Source organism: Aotus nancymaae, unplaced genomic scaffold (assembly GCF_030222135.1).
Source record: "Aotus nancymaae isolate 86718 unplaced genomic scaffold, 86718_ANA_hifiasm-v0.15.2.pri h1tg000029l, whole genome shotgun sequence".
NCBI lineage: Eukaryota > Metazoa > Chordata > Mammalia > Primates > Aotidae > Aotus > Aotus nancymaae.
In genome coordinates, this window is record NW_026988442.1 from 3240008 (window position 1) to 3258494 (window position 18487).

The 18487-nt window shown below is 39.5% G+C and overlaps 1 protein-coding gene across 2 annotated transcripts in view; it reads right to left on the reverse strand.

The window, feature by feature from the left end:
* The window catches only part of PLCB1 (phospholipase C beta 1), a 747552-nt gene that overhangs the window by 77997 nt on the left and 651068 nt on the right, over positions 1 to 18487 (reverse strand). The window contains exons 28-32 of one of the 2 annotated variants that reach the window (XM_064382246.1): positions 14992 to 15068; positions 14796 to 14885; positions 13658 to 13715; positions 11702 to 11788; positions 574 to 691 (exon numbers count right to left, since the gene is read on the reverse strand). In XM_064382246.1, coding sequence (XP_064238316.1) covers positions 593 to 691; positions 11702 to 11788; positions 13658 to 13715; positions 14796 to 14885; positions 14992 to 15068 — 411 coding nt within the window. In that variant the 3' untranslated portion in view covers positions 574 to 592. The remainder of the gene's footprint in view (positions 1 to 573; positions 692 to 11701; positions 11789 to 13657; positions 13716 to 14795; positions 14886 to 14991; positions 15069 to 18487) is intronic. The other variant, XM_064382245.1, reaches the window with a different exon arrangement.

An 18487-nucleotide genomic window follows, 5' to 3' on the forward strand; every position in this document is an offset into this window, starting at 1 on the left:
CTCTTGCTTCTAGAGAATCAGGATATTGTAAGCTGTCCCTATTCACTCAAAATACCATGTAGGAATAAAATAAATTTTGCTGGACTTCCAAAAGGAGGGTTGTGGTAAGTTGAGTGGAGTGGATTGAAAAAGACTCCTTGAGAGTTAACTCCATCCCACTGGATTTTAAGATAATAGGACTGTAGGAAAATAGTGTAGTGAGCAGCAGAAATGGAAAAATAATGTTTCAAAAGGGAGAATAATAGTCTGAGCATAAGAGAGAAAAATCCAGATGAAAAAGGAAGCCAGTTTTGCCATTAGAGAAACAAAAAGGAGAAAGAGGAAGAAGACAATATGGAAGAATGGTATTTATGTCAGGAAGAGAGAGCACAATGACGGAGAAATTAATACCAGAGGAAGGCAGAAAGGATGAGCAAAGGATCATGGGTGTGACTGGGAACTTTAGCAGAAAAAAAAGATGGGAACGTATAGAAAGGGAGGATGAAGGACAAAGAAGCAAGTCCGTGATGCCTGAAAACCGGATGGCTACACACCACCCTTCTCTCAAAAGCGACCCCTCCCATCCAGTCCTACCTGGCCGGAAGGACGGTGGTCACCACTTGAGAGCTTGAGGGTTGGGGGGAGTAAAGTTGGGGGAAACAGAGGGATCCTCATGGCAAGTTTCCGACAAGAATGAGGAGGAACCTTCCCCCTGTGTGGAAAAAAAGGGAGGCTGTCATTTTTGTGGCAATGAAATTGATTTCTAAGTCACCTGGTGTTTCAAATAATTTGTCTGGGACATCTCTTGGAGTGCCTTCTAGAATACAGATTTATCTCTTCTGTTTGCCTTTATCTGCTCCAACATCCCCAGTGTGGCATGGCACCTGGCCTCCCACAAATGCAATGGAAGAATTGGCATTGAGTTCTCCTTGGCCTTCCCCACTCTCTGTAAGAGTTAGATGTTAAAAATGATCACAACTGTTACTTTTGAGATATTCTCCACAAAATCCCACTACCATCAAGAAACCTGAGAAAAGATGGTGATGAATGATTGATAGTTGTTTTGCTCAGTCAACAACACAGTCCAAGGAATCTGGGCTTAAAGGCACTACTTTTCTCTCCCCAAAGAGCCAGAACTATTTTTTAACATACAAAGTCAATGATGTTAGCCCTCTACATACATCATGCATTCAAAAAATATTTATTGAACACCAGCTATATGCCAGGCAATGTTCTTGGGTGTCTGGAACTCAAGAGCATCAGGGAACGAAGCAGACAAAGCCCCCGCCTCTGTGGAGCTTACATTCTGATGGGTGGGGCAGCGCTGAAGGACACACTTAGGAAAGAAGGGTATGACTGAATGAGAGAAGGTGATACGTGCTATGAAAAAGAGAAAGCACAGCAGAACAAACAGGAGAGGGGATGGCAGGGATGGGAGAGTGCTGGAGGGGGTTGTAAATTTTAATGAAGTGGTATGGAAAGCCTCTTTGACAGATTTGAACAAACATTTGAAAGACAAGAGAGAGCTGCCAAAACAGACACTTGGGAGATGAGGAAACAGTTCATACAATGGCTCAAGGTGGGATTCCCCTGTCTTGTTGGGGCCTAGCAAGGAGCCCAGTGTGGCCTGAGCAGAGAGTATATCAAGGAGGAAAGGAAGAAAACTTGCAAGCAACAGTGGAGTTAGACCATACTGGACTTTTCAGGTTTTATTCTGAGGGTGTTGGGAGCCACTGAAGCGTCTTCAACAGAGGAACAAGCTGATTTAACTCGTGTTCTAAAAGGATGCCTCTGGCTGACATGTTGAGAATAGATTTTGAGGGCATACATGTGGCAGCAGGAAGACCAGTTTGGAGGCTACTTAGAAATCCAGGGAGAGACGATGGTGCCTTTAACTAAGGTGATTGCACTGCAGTTGGTACTCAACAATTATAAAGATATCTTGACTGCTTTACAATGTTTTTTTCAAGTCCTAGGGTTTTTTTTGGTTCCACCTAAAACACAGACCCAATAAGAAATTTAAGAATTGTAACAGCTCATTGTGTATTTTGCAAAACCTAAGAACGACTGTTTTTTTTTTTTTTTTTTTTTTGGATAATATGTAAGGTGCAAAGAAAAAGGAAACAAATCTTTCTCAGCCAAAGGTAGAAGACAATACATTTTATATTCTCTCTTGTGTACCTAACATACATACGTGCTGTCGGTTACTCTCTTTGACAGGAATTTTCATATACTAGCATAATTAGCTAGGGCAAAATCCATTTTTACGCCAAAATGGTTCATCTGTAAGCGTCTCTCTAATTGTATAAAGTTATGTGTGTATATAAATGTGTGTTATTGTATATATGCGTGTGTGTGTGACTCTTTAAAATCTGAAAATATTATTTGAGGAAATTCAAATACCTCCTTGTTAAATTCAAAGATAACCTCAACTAATGATTATAATAAACACAGAACACTTGTGTCTGTTGATTTCTGTTGACAGAAAATTTATAAACAGGACTCCCAAGTAGTGAATTTGTTGCACGAATATGGCCTTAACTATAATACATGGAAAACGAATAATGTAATCCTGCTCTTAGCAACTGCCTTTCTATTTGGACGGAAAGCTTTCTTCATTGTTTTCTTCAGCGCAGTATTCCTGCATTTGCCCTCATGCAACAGCCTGTTCTCTCATCTCCAAGTACTTCATCATCAAATATTTCAAAGCGCCTAGTAGATTTCCCCTTTGGATTTTCTGTAGGTAAATACAGTCATCCCCTTCATATCCATGGGTTCCACATTTGTGGATTCAACCACTTTTGGATCAAAACTATTTAGAAAAAACGTTAGGTGGATGATTGTGTCTGTACTGAACATGTACAGACTTTTTTTCTTGACATTCCCTAAACAATACAGTATGACAACTATTTACATAGAACTTACCTTGTATTAGGCATTATAAATAACCTAGAAATGACAAAGTACATGGGAGAATGTGCATAAGTATGTACAAATACTATACAATGCTATATAAAGGATTTCCACCTGAGAATCTGTGGATTTTGGTATCTGAGGGGAGTCCTGGAACCAATCATCCATAGATACCAAAGGATGACAGTATTTCTCTTGGTTTGAGGTTGGCCTTCATTTCCCTTTAAAATATTGAAGGTCATAGTTAGATCAGGTAATCGTTTCTGGAAATCATTAAACTTTTACATCAGTTGTTTTAAAGTGTTTGGGATGTGTGTGTGTTTGACAATTTTCACTAGCCTAGTTATATCAAAACAGGGCTTTTAAAAAAAAGAGATACATTGAGGATCAAAAACTCTAATGAGTATTAGCAAAATTCATAGAAATCATGCCCAATGACAGGCACACAGAAGTAGAAGTGGAAATAAGTCCCAAAGGTTTTCCATCCAAGGGTGTGGACCCTTCATGTATGGCAGGTGGGTAGATGAAAACCAATGTGGTAAAGTCCACTTCATCCTATTCCTGGTGTTAAAATCATTGTTTGCTGGGAAGGCTCTGAACTCCACCAACATGTAGCCCCTACTCAGCAGGTGGGGAAGATTCTCTTCTGAACCTCTGCCTTCTATCCAATATCACTCTATGTCCACATTTTCTCATCCTCAAGAAAGAAAAATATGGACAAAGGAGGAGAAGTAAAGTTCATACGGTGAAGAAAAAGGGGAGAAATCAACGGCATCCATGTGAATTTAAGTTATAATTTTTGTTTAAATTTCAAACTCAGCTGCCTTATAGGGGCCAATAGACAATAGAAATCTATTAAACAGCCTCTGGAGTACCATTCAGCCCTAAGGGACAGCCTCTTCTTAGCTTTAGAAATTTTTTGTGTGTTTCTATTATAATCTTAGAATCTAATTTTTCAAGAGACATTGAGTATCTTTGAAATAAAACATTTTCTGATTTTTACACAACAGTGTGATGTGTTTTATTGTGCCAACTGTCTCAGCCAAACTATATTTCCCAGAGTTCCCTTTCTGTATGTTTCCAGTTATTGTGGGTTCCATGGAGATTCTTCTGAGAATTGGAGAGCTTGATGAGGATCGAGACAGCAACCATTGTGTAATACGCAGGCATTGTTGCTGATCTGTTGATTTATGTGTCTGGTTGATGGGAAGCAGCAGTTGAGTCTGCAATCATTTCCCCTGCCCTTTGGGTCTTCCTTTAGTTGTCTGACTCCTGGGCTGGGTGTGTGTGTGTATGTGTGTGTGTGTGTGTGTGTATGTTCAACTCCGTGACAAAGAGGCTTAGCTTCTGCAGGTTACTCTAGTCACCAAGCCTACTTGTAGTTTTCCCTTCCTGCCTGCCTGTCAGGGTCCATTGTTAAAAAGGGAGACAGCCTTGAGAAGGAGGCAGATAGCAGGCCACCAGAATTGCATAAGTCAATTACTGTCACACATACACAATATTCTACTGGCTCTGTTTCTCTAGTTGAATCCTGAGTGATACAGATGTTAACTAATTCAAAAATTTTAGAAATACAGTGTGGGGACTTTCTATTTCTGGTAATGGTTGGTTAGGTTATTTGGACCATCCTTTCCACTGAAAACAATTAAGAGGCTAGGTTTGATACTTAAACTTTTTTTTTTTTTTTTTGAGATGGAGTCTTGCACTGTCACACAGGCTGGAGGGCAGTGGCATGATCTCTGCTCACTGCAGCCTCCACCTCCCAGGTTCAAGCAATGCTCCTCCCTCAGCCTCTAGAGCATCTGGGAGTACAGGTACACACCACCATGCCTGGCTAATTTTTGTATTTTTTTTTTAGTAGAGTCAGGGTTTCACCATGTTGGCCAGGCTGGTCTCAAACTCCTGACCTCAAGTGATCCTGCTGCCTTGGCCTCCCAAAGTGTTGCGATTACAGACATAAGCCACCATGCCTGGCCATGAAAACTATCTTTAAAGACTCAAAGAACTACAACCACTTAATGATCAGGGTCAAACTGAAGGGGACATTGAACCTAGACACTTAATAAGCAAGGAAGTTGCTTTTACCCTGATAGGCTTTTGCTCATGATGAAAATTTTGAGTTCATCCTTTGATAGCCTTCAAGGGTGAGGAAACTACATTCAAGAGCTGAGGCCTTCCCAGAGTAAGGAATCTCACAGGACACCTTCTTGCAACAAGTTAGGACATACAGATTATGGATTTGAAAATAAACCAAGTAGAACATCTGAAAATAAAATACAAAACCTGAAATTAAACACTCAGTGGATGTACAGAATAGCAGTTTAAACAAAGAATTGGTGCATTTGAAAAAGGGTCAGAAACAAAAAATTGCACACAGAGCAGTACAGAAAGACAAAGGATGGAAAATACTAAAAACAGTTCAGTGACAGAGGAGATGGAGTAAAAAGTTTCATTTTATTTTATATGCAAATATATATGGAATCTTAGAAGTAAAGAAAAAACAGAAGCATGATATTTGCTTTCATGATAGAGTCTTTGCAGAACTGAGGAATGTGATCCATCTAGTCACCTCAAACACATATTTAGATACATTATAGAAAACCTGCACAAAATATGAGAAGAAAACCCTAAATGCAGTTGGTGGTGGTGGGGAGAACAAATTATTATCGAAAGAACTGCATTAAGACTAACAGTTAACTTCTCAACAGCAACAATAGATGCTAGAGGGAGGTGGAATTTTATCTTCACTGTGCTAAAGGAAAATAACCACCAACACAAAATTTTATATCCAGTGAAAATACCATTCCGGAATGGAGGCAATGTGGATTTTTATCTACTAATACATTAAATAAATAAAGACATTTTTGCACAAAAACAAAAAGAAAAACCCCAAAGAGTTTACTAACAGTACACTGCATGAAAGGCACTTCTAGAGGAAGTATAAGATGATGATCCCAAATGGGCAGAGGATACAAGAAAGAATGTTCCACAGAGAAGGTTGTGAATATGTAGACATATCTAAATGAACCATGATCACACCATAGAATAATAATGTCTTATGTGTTTAAGAGTCTATTGGATTAAATTTCAAAAGGAAATTGATGAGGGACCAGTGGAATTAACATTATTCCAATGCCCTGGTATTGCCCATAAGGAAAGTAAATATGTCTAAGTTTTATATTCAAGAAAATAATGCACAACTATGTTTGTTTCCTAGAAAGTCAATTCTTTATATTGAATTGACTTTTTAGGAAACAAACATAGTTGTGCAAACAAAAACAAACCACTGTGTGGTTAATTGAGACTTGACAATGAGCAGAAACATTGTCTACAGGCAGCCAGTTCCCACTCTGCAGTTTGGCTTCTGGGAGAATATTCAGCAGGTGCTGGCAAGAGAGAATCCATTTCCCCATCAAGCCGCAAAAGATTAGAGGAGGCACAAATACATTATTTTTAAAAAGATGTTTTTATTTTAAAATCCCTAAGTTTGCCTTTTCTCTCCTGAACACAGGGAAGCATCAGGCGCATTTAAGGTTCTGTCTCAGAGCCCAGCGGTAGGTCTGTCAAGACTAACTTCAAGCACAGCGATGAGTCACTCACCCTGTTACAAAGATGTCAGAGGGGAAATGAGGAAAATCAGTCTATATTCCCTTGGTGGAGGAAAAAAAAAAAAGAGCCAGTAGCTACATGATGAAATGTTCTTTGGGAATAAATTAAAATGCCCTAAAGCTTCCTGGAATTCTCTCTTGATGATGAGCTAAATTAAAACAGAAAACCTGTGTTCTAAGAAGCATCAAAGACAAATTAAGCATCAGAGAAAAAGTAAATTACACATTTATTGACTGTTTTATGAGGTTATGGAGACAGTTCATTAAAAAGTCCCCTCAAAAGATGATTCTTCTTACAAAGAGAGTCAGGAGCTGCAAAGTGATCAATAAACATTGGTAAATTCACAACAGACTCAAGGCAACTCATGATTAACCTTATTTTCTTTTCTCTTTCTTTCTTTCTTTTCCTTCCTTCTTTCCTTATTTCTTTCTGACAGGGCAGTCTTACTCTGTTACCTAGGCTGGAGTGCAATGGCATGATCTTGGCTCATTGCCACCTCTGCCTCTTGGGTTCAAGTGATTCTCCTGTCTCAGCCTCCTGAGTAGCTGGGATTACAGGCACGCACTACCACACCTGGCTAATCTTTGTCTTTTGGTTGAGATGGAGTTTCCCCGTGTTGGCCAGGCTAGTCTCGAACTCTTGATCTCAAGTGATCTGCCCGCCTTGGCCTTCCAAAGTGGTGAGATTACAGGCGTGAGCCACTATGCCCGGCCAACAGCGTTTTCATATGTTAACATGAATATCTTTGAAGTGTTCAGGAAAAAGACAGAAGGCTATTTTTATAATGGATCAATTCAGGGTTGAGCAGGACCACAAAAGGTATGGATTCTCTCTACACTGGCAGTTGGGTTCTTGAGTTGTTTCTAACATCGTTTGTATACATAAACACTTTCCTATTGGCTTTGGCAAACTCGTGTATGCAAATCCCAAGGAAACCAATTATTTCACTGAGTCAGAAGACTGGCCAGTGTTTACTTCATGGATCTTGAGAATTCTAACACTATGATTTTCATAAAAAGGCACACCTCAAACAAAACTAAAACCCGCATACACTCAGGGACTGAATCGAAAATCTCATTGCCAGAAAACATGCAGTTGAATGTTCCTCCAGAATTCAGAACTCTACTGAAAAGGAGCTAAGTATTCTCTTCTAAGAGTGTCTATTGTTGTTTATAACATAATGAGTTTCAGTGGGACTTATGTATAGCAATGTACAACATCATTTTATGTCAAATTGAGGGCCAAAATATTTTATTGTATAAGTTACCTCAAGGGAACACCTACTTCCGTTTTCCCCAATGTCCTCAAAAATTACCTGCAAAAGGAACAAACTAATTGAATGTCTTCTTTCATAGGGAAAAAATGAACTTCCCATATGAAAAGGGCCTGGTGCATGTCATAAAGTAGGACAATCTAAAATAAACTTTTTACATTGTGGCTGGTCACATTTGGTCCCCTACCAAATATGGACCAGAAAGACTGAAGGTCCTGGCTCACATGCAGAACTGAAACAAATTATTAGCCTGATTTTGATTGAGGCATATTCTCCTATGACTGCTGTTGCAGGATGGTAAAAATGTTGAGAACTCCAGATGACATGTACATTATTGAGTAAACTGCTGGCAAAGACACACTTTGAATGAAGTTTCCTGAGTGGTTTGCTCGAAATTGAGCCAGAATAACTATTTCTTTGCCACTGAAAAACTGTTAACTTTAAGCCATTAGCTTTTCAAATTTCTTTTGCTGAAAGATTTGCAAAATATGTGTTACTTTCAAAGTAGTTGTTTGTTTATCAATGTTTTAGAAAATTATACTGATATGATTGGGATTGATCAAGGTTCAGAATAGCTCAAAATAGTAATACCCCAGAGAAAACAGTAAGGTAAAAAGAGCTTCCTCCCTGTTAATAACAAGATTGTGAACATGAAGCACATTATTACTTTAGTTAGAATAAGTGGATGAAGAGAAAGTAAATTATTATATACAGCAACATGGTGAAAGAAATGGAAGAACAGGAAGAAATATAATGTCATGTAGCATATACATACTTTTGGTGTCAGCAAAAAATTAGCCATGATCAGTTTCTAGTAAAAAACTTCATCCCATCTGTAAATTAGTTGAGGGAGGAACTCTATGCTCCTCAGTAACCTGTGGCAAAGTTTGGCATGCTTTCTTCTTTGTAAGATGGCTACAATTGTCTTTAATATTACCTGCTGCAATGTGAGCTCAAGTTCCTCATCAAAAACCCAGTAATGGAACCGTTCATAAAGTTCTAGATGTCACAAAATCACTCTCTCTTCTTACCTTTCTGACTGAATGGAACAGACTCCATGGACTAGTTTTAAAGATTCTCTTGATTAGTTTCATTTCCTTGGGTTGTTTCTTATTTTGTTTCTACTTTTGCTAACTTCCCTCATATCTACATCAAGATTCAAAGGCTGTATCAGTACTAGATGTGGAGAGGGATTATTTCAAAGCTAGTGCTATTGTAGCTCTGATCCATGCCCCACAGTTACGGGAACATGAGCGACAGCTACGCTTGCTGGCCTTTCCTCACCACCTGCTTTGCTGCTTTGTTCTTTCTTCACGTGCCTCACACTTGATTTTGTTGTTTCACTCTACTGTCTATTATTGCTCCTCTTATCATTGTCATTTCCCTTTATTAACCACTATGTCTTACCATGTCAACACTCATGATTTATTATTTTATTAATAAAGTCTCGGCTCTAAGGCGCCATGTTTTTAAGCCAAGAAGAAAAACTCTCAACAAATGCTTTGGTTTGACATGGAACCAACAATCTTCAAGGGCAACCTTCAAATCCAGACATGAGAAGATAGTCACAGAACAACCTCGTGGATGAAAGGTACAGAGGAATTCATCATGGTACCTATTTACAGTAAAAAATGGAGACAATAGATCTACTAAAAAGTCATAGAAACACTTGAGATCTCTTTCCAAGGGGCCAAAAAGGAATAAAAAATTGTTATCAACATGGCTGTAACACACACTGTATGATACATGTCCACCCAATTGCCATTTTCCCTGTTTCTTTGATGATAAAATATCAATTTTGTTCAGGCACCCGATGACCATGGAATTGAAGAGAAATTGAATTCTCTCTAGTCTTTGGAATGAATCTTAATTACTCTAAACCAATCATGAAATTTACTCCCTATTGTCCATGATTGGTTTAAAAATGAGAATATGAGGCCATTGCAGCCAACGAGGAAACACCAGCTGGGGGAAATGTAGGAAGGCTTTTCTCAATCGTAGAAAGGGTTACAAAATTAAGACATTTACTGTACGGCCTTTGAGCGGTTTTGTGTAAGGTTATGCTGCATGGAGCTAGGGCAGCCATCTCATGACCATGAGTTTACAGCCTGGGGCTGGAAGGCAACAACAGTGGAAACTCTAAAAATACCTGGAGATGAAATTGTTAAGCCACAAAATTAATCATTGCTAGAACTATGGTACCTCTGGATTTGCAGTAACATGACTTACTAAATACTGTAACTGTTGAAGCCAGTTTCAATGGGGTTTATTGTAAAATTGCAGCTGAATGCACACTGACTGCTAATCAATTGGCCAAAAGTTATTAGTTCTTTTCATGTCCAGTTATATCCAGAGAAGAAGTTTAAGGGTGCTTCCACATTTACTGAGGTTGATTTTAATCATGATGATCTAGAGCAGTAACATGAAAATCTTTGTATATGTGGGTTATTTGTACTGAGAGTTGTGTAATTTAAACACATTCATGATTTTACACTCACATTTTACCTGTAAGTAAAATAGTTAACATTGCTGAACCAAAACACACACATGAATAAAAAAAGCAAAATAAAACTCTGAAAAGAACCGTATTCTCTAAGATAAATTTTTTTAAAGTACAAAAACTAGCTGAGCCATCAACCAAAAGCAAATTCTATTATGTCGACGTACAAAGTAATAACAAATTTAAATCCAGACAGCATAGATTGAAAATGTATGTATATGAATATATCACCTGGGACTGATTATTTTTAAGGTATTTCTTAAATTTCAGTCAAACTGGATCTTTTGCTGCAAATATCTGAGCATTTTAAAAAGATCAATCCTGATTTGAAAGTATAGTAATTTCTGAAATTATGTTAAACTTTATTCTACTTTATTAGTGCGTAATTAACCTGTGTGGGTGGCTGAGAAGATCTACACTACATGTTTACAGGAGAAACTAAGAATTAGCACCGTATCTAAGTAATTATTAATTCTTGCTTGAGAACCTATATTGCCAACCCTAAAAACTTAGAAATTAAAAATACTAAATATACAATAAATATGAAAGCAGAAAAGCAGAAATAACCATGAAAATATATTTAGAATTGTCCACAAGAAATCTATAAGAAGTAAATTGGTGAATGAAACATACAATTAAATAAAACTTTTGAACTTTGAGGAATCAAGAAATACTGGTGTAGAATGGCAGCACTTTTTAAAGCAGATATTTTAAACTGAAAATAGAAGGGCAAGAAAATTGAAAAACCCAATTTCCACAAACAGAAAAATATTCAGTGATGAATCAAAATGGAAGGAACGTTCTAAAATTGAGATGCTATTTGCTAACCCGAAAGTACTTGATTTAAAGATATTCAGTTCATTCAAAGTTAATATTCATAAGACAATTAATTTTAACCAAACAATGAACATAAGATAATTTTGAAGCAGAGCCAAATCAACTGTTACTATGGGGAACAAAAGATTTGCTTTTCTCTGGTTTATTAAGCCTATTTTGCTGGATAAGAACCAGAGTGATTTTGGTGCAGGGCATCCTCTGCTGGACAGAGGTTGGCATTGCAACATTTCATCAGCTATTCAGAACTGGTTTACTTAGTAGTAACCAAACTGAAGGTTTACCTCTCTGATTCTCCAGGGGGAAAGGTACTATAAAAATACCTTTGCCTGAGCCACACCCCAGACTAATTAAAGCCAAATCTCTGGAGGTGGGTTCTGTACATTTGCAGTTTTTAAAAGCTCACCAGGTGGTGATAAATGCTCACTGAATATTGCTATATTTTTACCTTCATTGAGAAAGATACATGAGTTTCATATGCAAGAACTGATCTGAGACTGTGTGCAAGGTACTTACATGAACCCGGAAGGTTTTATTCTTACTAAATGGAAACCAAATAGAATAATTGTGCATTATGATTCAGTTCCGTTTACCTTGGGCTTTTCATCCAGGATCTGCTGACGTATCTCCTTGTGTTTCTCTACGAGTTTTTCTTGCCGTTTACTTTGCGCTTCTTCTAACTATAAGAAAAGTTACAAGGAACATCATTTTCTAAACATCTAAATGTTTAAAAGTGCACATTTTCAGAAAATATTGAAAGTTTTACAGATCTATGGCTTACATTTGATTATTTGATCTCTTGATCAAGAACTACACTTATAAGTATAGGAGACTATAGTAAGTGTTGAAGCTGGGTGACAGAAACATAGGGTGGGAAGTATGTTCAATGGACTGAACTGTTCTTACATTTTTATAAATATGCAAACATTTCTTTTTCTTTTCTTTTTTTTTTTATTGCATTTTAGGTTTTGGGGTACATGTGAAAAACATGCAAAGTTGTTGCATAGGTGCATTCATGGCAGTGTGATTTGCTGCCTCCCTCCCCCTCACCCATATCTGGCATTTCTCCCCATGCTATCCCTCCCCAACTCCCCCCACCGCTGTCCCCCCACTCCCCCGCAACAGACCCCCGTGTATAGTGCTCCCCTCCCTGTGTCCATGTGTTCTCCTTGTTCAACACCCTCCTATGAGTGAGAACATGTGGTGTTTGGTTTTGTGTTCTTCTGTCAGTTTGCTGAGAATGATGGTTTCCAGGTTCATCCATGTCCCTACAAAGGAAGCGAACTCCTCATTTTTAATGGCTGCATAATATTCCATGGTGTATATGTGCCACATTTTTCCTGTCCAGTCTATCGTCGATGGGCATTTGGGTTGGTTCCAGGTCTTTGCTATTGTAAACTGTGCTGCAATGAACATTCGTGTGCATGTGTCCTTATAGTAGAATGATTTATAATCCTTTGGATATATGCCCAGTAATGGGATTGCTGGGTCAAATGGAATTTCTATTTCTAGGTCCTTGAGGAATCGCCACACTGTTTTCCACAGTGGTTGAACTAATTTACACTCCCACCAACAGTGTAAAAGTGTTCCTATTTCTCCACATCCTCTCCAGCATCTATTTTCTCCAGATTTTTTAATGATCGCCATTCTAACTGGCGTGAGATGGTATCTCAATGTAGTTTTGATTTGCATTTCTCTAATGACCAGTGATGATGAGCATTTTTTCATATGTTTGTTGGCCTCTTGTATGTCTTCTTTTGTAAAGTATCTGTTCATATCCTTCGCCCATTTTTGAATGGGCTTGTTTGTTTTTTTCTTGTAAATCTTTTTTAGCTCGTTGTAAATTCTGGATATCAGCCCTTTGTCAGACGGGTAGGCTGCAAAAATTTTTTCCCATTCTGTTGGTTGCCGATTCACTCTATTGACTGTTTCTTTTGCCGTGCAGAAGCTGTGGAGTTTGATTAGGTCCCATTTGTCTATTTTGGCTTTTGTTGCCAATGCTTTTGGTGTTTTGGTCATAAAGTCCTTGCCTACGCCTATGTCCTGAATGGTTTTGCCTAGGTTTCCTTCTAGTGTTTTTATGGTGTTAGGCCTTATGTTTAAGTCTTTAATCCATCTGGAGTCAATTTTAGTGTAAGGTGTCAGGAAGGGGTTGAGTTTCTGCTTTCTGCATAAATATGCAAACATTTCTATGACATCAAATTAAAAAAAAAAAGGACAGCCTTTGGAGGTTGCCATCATCTCTATCATTGATGACAAAGGTTCTTTTGGGATAACTCTCATTTACAATATGTTTCTGGGCTCTTGACTTTGGAAATGACCCTTGACTGTCTATTTTTAGATGAACCCTTTTACATAGCGGTTTGCAATTCAACTTGCAGAAAACGTTGATTAAGGAGTGCCCACCCCGTGAAGCAGCTCTATGACTAGCAGGTGCTAGTGATAAAAAGATATGACAAGGCATGACATTTCCTTCCAGAAGCTCACACTGAGCTCACCAAATGTTCACACATGGTTTGCAAAGGAGAGAGTGTGATGAGCCCACATACCCTCTTGATGTACTGCACCACTTCCTGGATGTATGACCGAATCATCTCTGTCTTCTCCCTGAAAGCAAATGACGAATACATCATTATACCAACTCATCCAAAATCGACAAATGGGAATCTCAGACTTCTAGATGAAAGGTTACAGAACATTCTTTTTTTTTCCTTATTTTTATTTATTTATTTGAGACAGGGTCTCGCTCTGTTGCCCAGGGTAGAGTGCAGCGGCACCATCATGGCTCACTGAACCCTTGACCTCCCCAGCTGAAGCCATCCTCCAGCCTCAGCCTTCTGAGTGGTTGGGAATACTGGTGTGTGCCACCACATCTAGCTTTTTTTTTTTTTTTTAATTTTTGTTTGTTTATTGTTTGAGACAGAGTCTCACTCTGTCGCCCAGCCTGGAGTACAGTGGCATGATCTCGGCTCTGCCTCCTCTGCCTCCTGGGTTCAAGCGATTCTCCTGTCTCAGCCTCCCGAGTAGCTGGGATTACAGTCATGCGCCACCACCCCTGGCTAATTTTGTATTTTTAGCAGAGACAGGGTTTCTCCATGTTGGTCAGGCTAGTCTCAAACTCTTGACCTCAGGTGATCTGCCTGCCTCAGCCTCCCCAAGTGCTGGGAATACAGGCGTGAGTAACTGCACCCAGCCAATTAAAAATTTTTTTTAGTAGAGATAGAGTCTTGTCATGTTGCCCAGGCCCCGCTTGAACTCCTGGCCTCAAGCAATCCTCCCACCTACACCTTTCAAAGTGCTGAGATTAGAAGTGTGAGCCAAAAAGTTCTTAGCACTGCTATAAGAAAGGTATAATCTGCCAGTCTCAGGACAAAAGTCAGGTTCCTCCCAAGGCACAGGCTCTGTTTTCACTAAATGCCAGGAAGGTTATATGTAGGAAGTGAGGATTTAGCCTTTCCCTGAGGGAAGCTTTTTGCTTACTCTTTATCTAAAAGGCCCGAGGTGTGCTGAACCACTCTTTGTTTGAGTCTTCCCTGTTAAAAATCTTATCAAAGGAATCTTTTGAAAGGCTGACCAGAGGAGAAACTTCCCCGAGGGGTCTTTAACTGGTTAAGAACCTGTGACTCTGACGTACAGAATAAAATAATTCCCAGGTAAACTGTTGGAAACAGGAGGCATTTGACTTACTCTTCCATCTGACTTTTGTCTTTGGATTTAGCTTCTGTTATCTTCTCCTGCCTCTTTTTATCCATTTTCTTCTTTAATTCTTTCTTTTCTCTGAAGTCACAATGGAAGTAAAAGAAAAAAAGAGGCAAATCAGATGGGAATTTGTGTTGAATAAATTTAGATGCACATGTCAATTGTAATGGGAATGAAGGCTTACTTCTCACAGATTTCTTTGAGCTTCTTTAACTGATTGTTCTGACATTCTTCTGCGACATCCGTCAACTTTTGAATAAGCTGGAAAAAGAAAATGCCAGTTTGCTATTTCAAATGATCGCAAACAGAGCTTCCTCCCCACCTCCCTCAAACAACAGAATCTACAGTTAAAAAATCTGTGATAGATGTTTCACAATAGTTAAAGTTGCCAGACATCTAATATTGGCAATGAGGACAATTTAGAACCATCATATTATCTAGGCTTATGGGTTTTAATATGAAATTCTTATCTCTTTTTAATTAAACAGAATTCATTTGATTGTTGTGGCAGTTACTATAGCCCAGCTCAGTGCGGAGACTACTTACAGTGTAGAACCTGGTTCCAATCTCTACTCTATGACTTATTAAAAGTGAAATTTGGGGCAAAACCCTACATTTTCAGAACCTACATTTTCTCCGTTGTAAATGGGATTATAACTGCCTTTACATCTTGGAGGTACTGTGAACTCAAAATAAAAATACGTATGACACAAATGTAATTTATAATCAACAGTGAGTTATAATTCTTGGCTCACAACTATCATTCATTGTTGAATTGCTTTGAGGATGACATGAGTTACCCATCTTAGAAGTTGACGTTTATGTCCTTGCTTGGGTAATGTCCAATAGATATAAAGAACATCAGAAATTCTCTTTGTGCTGTCATTGAACCGTCACATCACTGTGAACACAAGTATTTATTGTCTTACCTCTATTACCAAAGCAAGCCTCAAGGGGGCATCAATGGTGTTTTTGTATATTCACCTGATGCCCAGTAAGTGTTTGTCAATTATGTAAAGGTACTTCTGACTGCCAATCTTTTCCTGCTTTTCACATGAGGAACTTGAAGAACCTTCGGCAAGGTTTTCAGGTGGCTGTAGCAACTGGACTCAACCTTTCTTACTGGAGCACCAAATAGATGGCGTGGACAACCTCTGAAAGGCCACACTGATTTTCCCATAGATGGAGATTCTCTTTCCCCAAAATATACAAGGCAAGCTGAGTTGACTAGTCTTATATAAGTGGTAGCTGTAATAGGGACAAGACAAATCATAATACCACAAACTTTTGAGACAGGTAAGTAGGGGTCCCCGGAAAAACTCCAACTGTCCTGCTCACTGGAAGGAATGCACACTAGGGTGGAACCACAGAAGTTCACCCCATCTGCAGCAGGGAGGAGTCTGGCCACTCCTCCTCCTGGGTAGAACCTGGAATTTAATCTGTGAGGTGGGAAGCACACTAGCAGGGACTCTGGCCTTGCAGAGAGTCCCTGTTTCCCTCTTTTCCTTTCACACAATAAAACCCTGTCCTCCTCACCCTTCAAATTGTTTGCAAGCCTCCTTCTTTGTGGCCATGTGACAAGGACCCCGACTTTAGCTGAACTAAGGAGAGGGTCCTACAACATTTCCATTGATAATTTCTATACGCCAGGCATAGTTTTAAAAGATGCACATGTGCCTGTAATCCTAGCACTTTGGGATGCCAAGGCTGGTGGATCGCCTGAGGTCAGGAGCTCGATACCAGCCTAGCCAACAGGCTCTACTAAAAATATAAAAAAAAATTAGCCCGGCATGGTGGTGGGCACCTGTAATCCCAGCTACTCAGGAGGCTGAGGCAGGAGACTCTCTTGAACCCGGAAGGCAAAGGTCACAGTGAGCTAAGATCGCACCATTGCACTCCAGCAACTCTGGGCATGCTCTGGGCTACAAGAGCAAAACTCCATCTCAATCAATCAATCAATAGATTCACACGTATTTATTTAATTCTGAGAGTTGCCCTATGCGGTTGGTGTTATTATTTTTGTTTTACATATGAACACGCTGACACACTTGGCTCAAGTTCTGGGCTCAGGGCCCCAGAGCTGGTAAGTGGCTGAGCTGGGTAAAAACCCAGAGAAATAAGGTTCCATGGCTTGTAAGAGAATTACAATACGGAATCCACATTCATTTAAAATTAACATGAAATTGGATGCATTCATCTGTGAAATAGATTAAATCTGAACAAATATTAACTAGGGCTTGGGTCAGCAGAAAGCCTATTTGATCATTCAAAAGGGATTGCCTAATCATGATTATCACAATTAAACAAATCATGAGGCATTACTTTGTAGTCAGGCCATTTATCAAACCGTCTCGATGTAAAATTCCAGCGTGCGAAGACTGGCCATTTGCTTGGGGTCTCCCGTGAAGCCTCTATCTAGCTGAAAGTGTCCTTTCACCAGCACCTTCCCTTCCCTATAGGGCCTTTCTCCTCTTCCATTCACTTGAAGGAGTTACTGAGGGTTATCCAGGGATCTCCCACCTTGGCTGCAACATCAGAATCACTTGATGGAACTTCTTGAAAATACAGATTCCAGGACCTACGGACTTCAAATGTCTAGGGGTAGGAACTGGGAATCAATAGTCTCAAAATCTCCCCAGGTGATTTGGATGCCTTGTGCCAGACTTGAAGTTGGCGGGTGTCTTGGTGGACCCGCCCTCATTCTACAAGCCACTGCTAAGTCTCCCAGCAATTCTTCTGAATTCAATAAAAATTATATTTCTGTTTCCATGTTCTCATCTCTATCATTCACCTGACTTCAGAATATTTTCTTGATCATGCCAGCATCTGCTCACATTTACTGTTTTCCTTCCACCTACTGCCCTCATCCTCAGCAACATCAGCGTCCGGTCAATGATGAGGCTAAGCTTGAGAATTCACAGTCCTTCTGCCCACTCAGTTCTGACTTTTATGTTGCTTTGGTGTCAGCATCACACTCCCTCCAGGCTCCCCAGAAGGTCCCTGGGTCCGCTTGCCTCCCTCTTGGCGCCCCTCCCACCCCCTGCATTTACTCTTTACCCCTTGCAGAACTAGTTCCCACCTCCGGTGGTCCCAGAACACACACTTACCTAAACTATTAGATTCAGCCAGGATGCAATGAATATTTACTAAGCACCTACTAAATAGCAGGCACTGTTCTAGAAACTCTGAGCTGATGACCTGGCTTCTAGATCTTGCTACTCAAAGTGTGGTCCGTGGACCAGTGGCATGAGCATCACCAGGGAGCACATTAGAGAAATGTAAGTTCTCAGGCTCTACCCCAGATCAACTAAGTCAGAATCTACAGGTTCAAAAAAATTCCCAGGATATCTGAGTGCACGTTAGAGTTTGAGAAACATTGCGTAGGGGGTTGCGGAAGATGGAGACAATCTGGAAAAAACCATTTGAACTTCTCTCTGCCCTTTTCAACTTCTCTCTCTCCCTTGCCTTTCTAAGGCAGCCTTAGGTGATTCTCCCCTTTGATTGCCCAGATAACTCTAGGTCTTGCTCCCTAATTGGCTTTTCCTATAAGGTATCATTTACAGACATACCTTTTGTGTGTAAATACCTTATTATTGCTCCCACAAAGGATGTCACCATTTCAACCTTTCATTCTCAATAAATGTTTAGAATCCCAGGCTCTATACAAAATAGGCACTGAA